This window comes from Sus scrofa, chromosome 7, assembly GCF_000003025.6.
Source record: "Sus scrofa isolate TJ Tabasco breed Duroc chromosome 7, Sscrofa11.1, whole genome shotgun sequence".
Lineage (NCBI taxonomy): Eukaryota > Metazoa > Chordata > Mammalia > Artiodactyla > Suidae > Sus > Sus scrofa.
The window spans coordinates 33054830-33064374 of NC_010449.5; the positions used below are offsets into that span (position 1 = coordinate 33054830).

Here is a 9545-nt window from a genome sequence, read left to right on the forward strand (position 1 = left end):
TTCTCGGAGAGCCCATCAGGCTGGCTGAAGATTCTTGGCCCGGGATGTGGTGTGTTCAGCACCCCTACTGCCCACAGGGTGGTGCTAGTAGGGCCCTGTGAGATGTCCCTGCAGGGGAGACATGATGTGTGAGATGATCTTAGGGGAGCTGGTCAGAGGGCCAGGAGGGGCTGCCAGGAGCACTCCACAGTGGAGCTGCCCTAAGCTTAGGCTCCCTCTTCTGTTTCTGGTGAGTGGTCCTGGGAATTCTTCTGCCCCATGTTTTCCTACCCCTAACTTCCTGCTTTTCCCCGGGCTTCATTTAAATCCAGCCCAGGAATTCCTGTTATGGCTCAGAGGAATTGAATCTGACTAGTATCCATGAGGACTCAGGTTTGATCCCTGGCCTCACTCAGTGGGTTAAGGATCCGGCGTTGCCATGAGCTGTGGTGTAGGTTGTAGACGAGGCTTAGATCTGGCATTGCTGTGGCTTTGGTGTAGGCCAGTGGCTACAGCTCCGATTGGACCCCCTAGCCTGGGAACCTCCATGTGCTGCAGGTGCAGCCCTAAAAAGCAAAAAAAAAAAAAAAAAAAAAAAAAAAAATCTGGCGCAGATCCTGGGCCATTGTGTTGGTTTTGTGGGGTCAGGGATTGTAGTATAAGGTTCAAGATGGCCTCAGAAGAGAAGCATGTGTAGGAAGTTCCCATGTGGCACACAGCTGGTTAAAGACCCGGTGTTGCAGGTGTGATGCAGGTTGCAACTGAGGTGCGGGTTTCTTCCCTGGCCAGGAACTTCCACATGCTGAGGATGTGGCCAAAAACAAAAACAAAAAAAGGAAAAGCACATGTAAATTTTTCTTACCTGCTCTCAGACCAACTGCTAGTGAGTCTGTGCCTTCAGTTTTATTGAAAGGAGGCTTTTACATTCCGGTGACATTTCCTTATAGCTCTGGTAGATCGATCTGCACTGGGGAACCCAGTGTGCTTTCCTTTCCCAGCCTCTCCTAATAGGTCCTGAAGGAATGCTCGAAGCAGGCGAATTAGATCCCAGTCAGAGCGCCGTTAGGTAGAGCAGGAGCATGCTTCTGCCAGCAAGTGCTTCTGTCCCTCCCCTCTCGCAGCCTGACCCCTCTCCCCCAGGCCACCCTACTGAGCACCTGTCCCTCCCCCAACCCAGCCCTGTTTTCTCTGACCCGGGGCTGCAGGGCACTGAGATCGACATCTTCAGCTATAAGCCCACACTGCTTACTTCCAAAACCCTGGAGAAGATCCGCCCCGTGCTTGACTACCGCTGCATGGTGTCTGGCAGTGAGCAGAAGTTCCTCATCGGCCTCGGGGTAAGTCTGCAGCTGGCTTCCTACCCAGCCTGGGGTGGCAGAGCCTCATTCTCTGGGAATCTGGACAGCTGCCTGCCACACTCCATGTGTGTTCTCTTGACACCAAGGACCTGGAGCTTTGACCCCAGGGAAGGTGTTTCTTGACGCTTCACCTCCTTTCTTCCTCTTGAGTTAGCCATTCATTCATTCTTTCTTTCATATATTCATGTATTTGCTTATTCATCTCTGTGCATTGCTAAAGGGGACACTGCCTCTTTTCTTGTAACGTAGAACTTCCTAGGTGAGCAGGCTGAGCTGGCTTGAGTCCATGCAGCCATTTCTTTGCAACACCACCACCACCCCATGTCATCCCCTGTCTTGCAGAGACACCACCTATCCTTACTCTGGTGCCTTGGAGTCTAAGATGAGGTGAGGGAAAGCCTTGGCAGTTCTGTGTCTTAACTGGGTAAAGTCCTCATTGCTCTTTCTTTCCACTCTGACTTGTCCTTCTATATATGGTTTTCTCTCTTCTTCCTCGATTATTTTGTGTCCTCTCACATTTTCTCTTTTTCTCTTTTTACTTTCCCTGCTTTGCTCTCTGGACCCTTCACCAAACCCACTTCAGACATGCCAAGCCTGATCTTTCTTGAGCCTCTGGTAGTGAACTTGGGCCTCTTGAATGGTGCCCAGGCTTGTTCCCTCCCACCAGGACAGAGGCAGAGTCCCCTCTTGCACTGAGGCAGTGGAGGACAGCACTGTATTATCCCTGAAGTATAACTAATTTCTCCTGGATGTCATCTCTGGCATTTCCCAGCCCCGTCAGCTTGTAGCCATGCACTAAAAGCCCTTTTGTAAACTGAGCCTCCCACCCCTCAATCTGTATGCCTGCCTGACCTGGCCCTCTCTTTGTTCCCATAGAAGTCTCAGATCTACACGTGGGATGGCCGCCAGTCAGACCGCTGGGTCAAGCTGGACCTGAAGACTGAGCTGCCCCGGGACACTCTGCTCTCTGTGGAGATTGTCCATGAGCTGAAAGGGGAGGTCAGAGGTGGTTCTGCTCATGTATTACGGCTCTGCCATTTAGGGAACTGGGGCATAACTGAGCCTGGCCCTTCCCCCCAACACCCCAAGTTAACTGGGTTACATCGTATATAGTGTTTGACAGGGCCCAGGGCCAGGTAAAGGCTTTGTGATTATTCCTTCTCCTTGAGTAGTTGCTCTAAACCACAATCTGGGTAGGAAAGGACCACAGTCTCTGTGTGTGTAGGAGAGCTTGATCATCCCCATGCACCGAAGGCCCTGGTGGACCTGCGGGGTGCTTTTTAGCTGCTGATAATTTTTGACCAAGATCCTATGGAGAAGCAGCAACGTAGTATTTCCCACGAGCTTTGGGTGTTAACAGTCTTATGGATAACTTTCAGAACAGTCAGAGTGGGAAGCCAAGTCCTGCTGGAGTGCCATGGCAGCAGCAGTGGGTTTGCGGTTCCAGGGGGCTCATCATCCAACCCTCAGATCTCTGTCTGCTCCGAAGCAGGGGCTAGTCTGGTGCTGAGGATTGGCTGGGGGAGGGGAGAGAAACGCCCTGTGCAGCGCCCTCTCCGCCCTCCCCCCATGATAGACAGAGGCCAGCATGCCGCAGTGGGCACAGTGGGCTCCAGGCTGCTGCCTGGCAGGGTGGGCAATGTTCTTGTCCTTCTAGGGGAAGGCCCAGCGGAAGATTAGTGCCATCCACATCCTCGATGTCCTCGTACTGAATGGCAGCGACGTGCGGGAGCAGCACTTTAACCAGCGGTCTGGCCTGGGCCCTGGGCACGGGGCAGGGTGGGCCAGGGCACTCTGTGGCAGCAGCCTCCATGGCTTGGCCTGTCACCTGGGCCTTCTCTGCTTAAGGATGTCCTTAGAGTTTCCTTCCTTTACCTACTAGCTGGCTCTAGGGCAGGGTGAGAAATGGGTGTTGGCACTTCAGTTTACCAGGGCTTGGGCCTTGGTTTCATAGGTGCCAGCACATCTCCTTTTCCTCACTGTTCAGAGCAGAGATGTTTGTGTTAAGCTTGAGCAGGAGGGTGACCTTATGGGGCGAAGGGAGGGTCTTCTCTGAAGAACATGTTTTATACTTGGCAGTCCCCCTTAAGTCAGTTCATCTGGATCCCAACTCCCTCGGGAATACCTTTATTGGGGGGTGGATGCCTAATTAGTGTTTAAAGGCAGGGGTGGGGACATACAGGAGGGACGTCTCATAGCCCATGTTGCTGGTGTCACTCCTAAGCTGGGCCATCTGGGTGGGGGCACTGTGGTGCCTGTGGTTCAGGGCGATGGAGCAGACAGACATGATAAAGATGGTACCTGAAGTTCTGGTGGAGGTGACTGAGCTCAGCCCAAGTTACACTTCAGGAGACCCAACCAAGATGTAGTGAAATTAGGGGTCAGAATCCAGAGAGGGGATCTGTGAAGATGGCATTGGAGGACAGGGTGGGCTTCCAGAGGGGCATGAGGGCTGCCTCTTGGAGCAGTTGTGCTGCAGATTCAAGAGTTCCTCCCACTGGTGCCATGAAAATCTGCCCCGCACCCCTGGGCGGGGCGTAATGCTGGGAGAGGTCCCCTTACTTGCCTCTGAGAAACTCTGTTTGGATTATAGAATTCAGCTTGCGGAGAAATTTGTGAAAGCTGTTTCCAAGCCCAGTCGGCCTGACATGAACCCCATCAGGTGAGCAAATCACCTCTCCCTCCAAACCCTGCTTCCCTGTTGCTTCTTCCTGGTCCATGCCTGCCCCCCTCTCCCCCGTCCTGTGATGGGCGGGAGAGCTCCGGGGGGAGACCGGGCCAGGCTGACTGCTGTTGATGAGTGACTGGCTTGGAGGTGCTGGGTGGGTGGCCCCTTTTCCAGGAGTCTTTCCCATCCTGCCTGTCCCAGCTGGTGAAGCTCCATGGACACTCCGTTCCTGGGGTTCCGGTGCCCTCCTTTTAGAGGCACATGCTTCTCACCCTTGTGAGCCACACATTCACACTTCAGTATCATTAGCATGTCAATCCTGGCCTTTTCATTTTTTTCAGATAAGGAAAGGGTGCTAAGGGAATGGGCGTTTTTCGAACTTGAAGAGAGAAGGCGTGGTTTGAGGTGATAGGATCTTTGGTGCTTGGAAAGGTGGCCAGGCTTTGTTGCCACATTAGGTAGTGTGGAAGTTCCAGGCCCTGAGGGAAGATGGGGACAACAGTCCCGGAGCAGACAGACGAGAACAGACTTTTCCAGGCTGGGCTGAGGTCTGAAGTTATTACCTTTGGGGTTTCATGTGACTACTAGAGACTGAGGTGTCTGTTTACACTTTATCAAAATTATTTTCATTATTCTTTTGAATGTAAATTTACTTAGAATTGGAGTTCCCATTGTGGCTCAGTAGTTAACAAATCCGACTAGGAACCATGAAGTTGTGGGTTCGATCCCTGGCCTCGCTCAATGGCTTGAGGATCCAGTGTTGCCGTGAGCTGTGGTATAGGTTGCTCGTATCCTGCAGTGGTGTGGCTGTGGTGTAGGCTGGCAGCAACAGTTCTGATTCAACCCCTAGGCTGGGAACCTCCATATGCTCCAGGTTGGCCCTAAAAAGACAAAAAGACGGTGAGAATGAACTTTATAGAAGTCTTCTGAAAGTACTTTTTGTCCTGCGCTTTAAGATGTCCTTGTCTGCCAGGTTCTGAGAAGCAGCTTTTAAGGACGCTGCTTTTGTTGTTTGGGATCTGGCTGCTCGTTCTCTGGGCATCTTAGCAGTGATGTTTCCAAAGGCATGTTCAAGGGCCCCCAGAGAAGGAGGGCTGGGCATCAGACAGGAAGTAATTCTGCTCTAGCAGGGCCTAAAAGCCATGTAGACAGACCCAGGTGAGAGCCTGGCCCTTGCTTGTGGCCTCTAGTGACAGTGACAGTGACATGGGGCGGGAACACTTCCTCTCTTACCCTCGCCTTCCTTAACCATGGCTGCACTCCCTCTTGCCCTGGGGCAGCCTCACGGGGGTCCTTAGCTTGTCTGTGGAGGACACAGCGTGTCAGGCTGGGATCGTCATGCTTGGTGGGTTGGGTGGTGGGTGCAAGGCTGGAGGCCTCAAGTGAAGAGGGGCTGCTGCCCAAACAACTGCCCCCCAGGAAGCCTCTGTTCTCCTCTGTCGCTCTCCCACAGGGTGAAGGAGGTGTACAGGCTGGAGGAGATGGAGAAGATTTTTGTCAGGTGAGGAGCGTGGGACTGGAGAGGAGTGGGGGTGGGGGCACCGTGTGTCTGTTCCCTGTGGAGATGGACTCGGGCTGTTACCCCTCCTCCCCTGCTCCTGCTGTAGCTAGGAGCCCCCCCGGCGGCAAGCCGACTCCGCATCCTGTCTCAGCAGCCTGTCAGAGGGGAGCAGGGCAGCGTGAGGCAGAAGCACGGGCTCGTTGATGCTGTAATAGTTACAACGGTCCCTGCGAGGGCAGCGCAAGCTGCTTCAAACCCTGTGAATCCCAGCTCCTGGTGCTGCCGGAGAGATTGAGCCTGGGGTTGAGGGGGCATAACTGCCTCAGTGCTCTGGATCTGTGGGTCTGCTGGCTGCTCACGAGTTAACTCTTTAGTGGCCACACTGATGCCTTGGGTGGTGGGCTGAAGACACAGTGGCACTTATGGTCTCAGATCTTACCCTTACGGGTGTCACCCTGACATCCCCCCAAAGAGCAGCAACATAGCAGGGCCATGTGTCACTCCCCTGCCTCCGTTGCTTAGTGCGAGTTCAGAGCCTGAGTTCTCAACCCCACATCACACCCACTCACTTGCTGTGTGGCCTGGAGCAAAGCCAAGTCTCTGCCTCAGGATCTTCTGCTGAGCTGAGATGAAGTACTGCAGTTGGGTGGTTTTGACTGACCTTAGGCTCCCTCTCTCCCACTCCCACTCCCTGTTTGCCCGCCTGCTCGGGGAATCCAGGTTAGAAATGAAGATCATCAAGGGCTCCGGCGGCACCCCGAAGCTCAGCTACACGGGGCGGGACGACCGGCACTTTGTGCCCACGGGCCTCTACATCGTCAGGACAGTGAATGGTGGGTGATGAGCGACTGTTCCCTCCCTCCCCCTCCCTCAGACAGGGTGATGGGCCCAGACTCTGCCCACCGAGCCTGAGGGGGCAGCCCGGCTGGCCTTGGAGGTGCATGCTGAGGGGGACGGTGTTCCCTGCGCCTCTTTGCTCTGGGGGTGGGGCTGGAGACTTGCTCGTGCCCGCATGGCGCCCCCCATAGGCAGCAGCAGATGCAGAAAGTCAGGCCTGGCCATCTGCATCCCCTGTGGGATGCCCTCTGGCCCACAGCCCCGCTTTCTCTGCCACAGTCCCAGGGATGTTGCCCTGGTGGCAGGGTAGCAGGACTGGGGTGGGGTTGTGAAAGTCACTGTCTTACTCATCTTCCTGGAGCCCCTCTGGGCTGGTGTCGAAGGCTGTGTCCTCACAGGCTTCTCTTTGCTGCTCTTGGCGGGGTGGGGGGTGAACACCAGGAGTGGAAGAAGGTACTGACCTGTCCCCTGTGGGTATTCTGTGTCCTTTCTGGGCTGCTTCTCCCTTCCCTCCTGTCAGAGCCATGGACTATGGCATTCAGCAAAAGCTTCAAGAGGAAGTTCTTCTACAACAAGAAAACCAAGGACTCTACTTTTGACCTCCCTGCAGAGGCCATTGCTCCATTTCAGTAAGCATCCCTCTTCCAGGCCCGCCCCCTCAGCAGCCCCAGGCATTCCTGCCAGGATTCTTGGGGCACACCTGGGCCCTGAGACCCACTGCTCCCCAAGAAGGTGGGGATGCTGGCCTCTGCAGGCTGTGGCTGGGGGTCCTGGGTGTGGGAACACGCTGAGGGCCCCCAGCCGTGCCCTCAGACCCAGGGTCCACTTACCAGCTCGCTGGTCATAGATTTCAATAGCAGCCGGCAGCCCTAACGTGCCTGTAACTAGTGTGTCACCTCACTAATACTGCTCTGTTAGAGCTGCAGAGACAAACCGGAACATCAGTCATTGGGGGATCCAGTGGGATGCATTTAGCAGAAGTAGCTGTTGGGAAAAGCTGGTTCTGGGAGGCAGGGAGGGGTGGGGCCTACTGGGTGCATCTTGGCTGCTGGAGGCAAGACCCTCAACTGGAGTCGTTGCTGAGACAAGAACACCCCTCCCCAGTCCCGGCTGCCCAGGTGGGTGGTGATCTCTTGGTCCTGCTCTACCGGGTGCAGCCCTCTGACCTTCTCCCCCTGCCCTCTTCCCCTCCCCAGCATCTGCTACTTTGGCCGGCTCTTCTGGGAGTGGGGGGATGGCATCCGTGTGCACGACTCCCAGAAGCCCCAGGACCCAGACAAGCTGTCCAAGGAGGATGTCCTCTCCTTCATCCAGACACACAGCGCCTGAGGGCCTGGGCCCCGCCCCGCGGATGCCCTGTCATTGCCTGCGCCTGGGCCCACAGTGCTGCTTCCCTCCCCTTCTCAGAAAGGGATGGGAGGCAGCGCCTCTCTCTCTCCGAGAGCTCAGTTGGGGCCCTCAGAGGACACTCACATGTTCCTTCTGGGACACTTTTGGACTCCTCTCTCCGGAGACCTGCCAGGATCAGCCTGAAGGATGTAGCTCCGACAGCAGGTTTGAGGCTGGGGCCTGTGGCCCGTGGCCCGTGGGGCCAGTGGAGGTCACGTCAGTGCAGTGGGGCTTCGGCTCTGTCCTTCTCTCCTGTATTCTGTAGACTCACTTTTCTGAGTTTGTGCACTGCCCCAAGGGCGGCCATGCCCCTGCTTTGCTCAACTTTTTACTGGGCCAACCCTGAGTGGGAGGAGGCCCACCATTGTGAGCTGGTCAGGAGCCGCTGCTGTACACATCAAGGTTTTGTTTCTTTGAACTTGCTGTTTTGATGCCAAGTTGGAAAAGATTTTGTCTCCCCCCGCTTCCCTCCCTGTCCTGGTCTTCCTTGGAGTTCTCAGCCCAGAGCTCTGCCAGTCCTGCAGGCCGGGAAGGGAGGCGTGTGGACCCCACGTCAGGATGCAGATAGCACTGTCTAGTGGGGAGTGTGACTGCTTCCTGGGTCCCACTCCCTCTAACGTGAACAGCTTAGAGGCGGAGGAAGCAACCTTGAAGACCTGCTTTTTTCTATGCCTGGCAGCAGAGGCCCTGCCGTAACAGAGGGTACCTCCGGGGCTTGGCCGCACCCCTGCCAATCATGGCACCCCATTTGCCCCAGCTACCTTGCTACCCTCCCCCTCCTTTTTCTTCCCTTATAACAGAAGGCACAGTTGCTTTTGTCTTTTTGTGGTCACTCCATTTCCTCTATCTTGGTGGGCGGAGGGGGAAGAGGGGAAGCTGGGCAGTAGCTTTGGGTAGGGGAGGGAACCTGTGGTGGTTTTTAATGGGAAATATCTCTCAGAGATGCTCTTATGGGCTCCCCCGGCCTCATCCCAGTGCTAGACTGGTTTCCATGGAGATAGGGCATCAAGGCTCCAGTGAGGTTGGAACTGACTCCACCTCAGGGGTCTCCAGCCAGCATCCAGCCCCTCCCCCCAGGTTGGTAGCAGCACCATTGAGATGCTGTATTTCCACCCAGTTCTGGGTATATCAGTGTGTCTTGCAGAATCTTGGATCATTAAAGATAAACATATTTTTAATGCCTGTGTGGCTCTGTACTGGGGCTGCTGCTGTTTGTCCTCAGCGCTTTGTGGTCTGGGACTTGCTTGGATGAAACAGCTTGGGCTGGAGGTGAAGGGGAGGAAGCATGACTCAAAGAAGAGGGGAGAAAAGAGGGTTTCTTTAAACAGAGCCTGGACAAGGCTCCAAGGGCTGCTGCTACTTGCTGCCGGAGAGGGGCCCCAAAGAAGAGTCGGGAAATCATGTTAGAAGCAGGGATTGGAGAGTGAATGAACCTACCGGCCAGCAGGGCAGGGAGGCACCTTCCCCCTCACATAAATCACACAGCTCACTTGGTGTCGCACCGTGACAACCCAGGATCGGGCTCTGTGACTAAAATAACAGAGGCGTCAGACCAATTAGTGCCACTAGATGGGGAGGGAGGGAGAGATGATTTTGCCGACCTGGGCCAGACTCCCCTCCATTCTGCACCTGCACCAGAGGTTCGGCAGGTGCTGGTGGCGCCTCTCCCCTGCTGCTCTAGGCTAGTGCTTCTCCACCAGTCACTCCTCCGGTGCAGGTTCCCCCAGAGCCTTAGCCCCCGTGTTGCTTGGCTCCTTTACCCTGGCCCCCAGGGTCCTTCCTTAGCTCCCAGGGCCACCCCTTTCCTGGCTTT

At 55.3% G+C, this 9545-nt stretch overlaps 1 protein-coding gene across 1 annotated transcript in view; it reads left to right on the forward strand.

Moving 5' to 3' along the window:
- The window catches only part of CMTR1 (cap methyltransferase 1), a 63241-nt gene extending 54331 nt beyond the window's left edge, over positions 1 to 8910 (forward strand). Inside the window, 8 exon segments of the mRNA XM_001924210.5 lie at positions 1185 to 1316; positions 2214 to 2336; positions 2995 to 3086; positions 3931 to 3999; positions 5459 to 5506; positions 6227 to 6339; positions 6864 to 6972; positions 7540 to 8910. Of these exon segments, the coding sequence (XP_001924245.3) occupies positions 1185 to 1316; positions 2214 to 2336; positions 2995 to 3086; positions 3931 to 3999; positions 5459 to 5506; positions 6227 to 6339; positions 6864 to 6972; positions 7540 to 7672 (819 nt within the window). The 3' untranslated portion in view covers positions 7673 to 8910.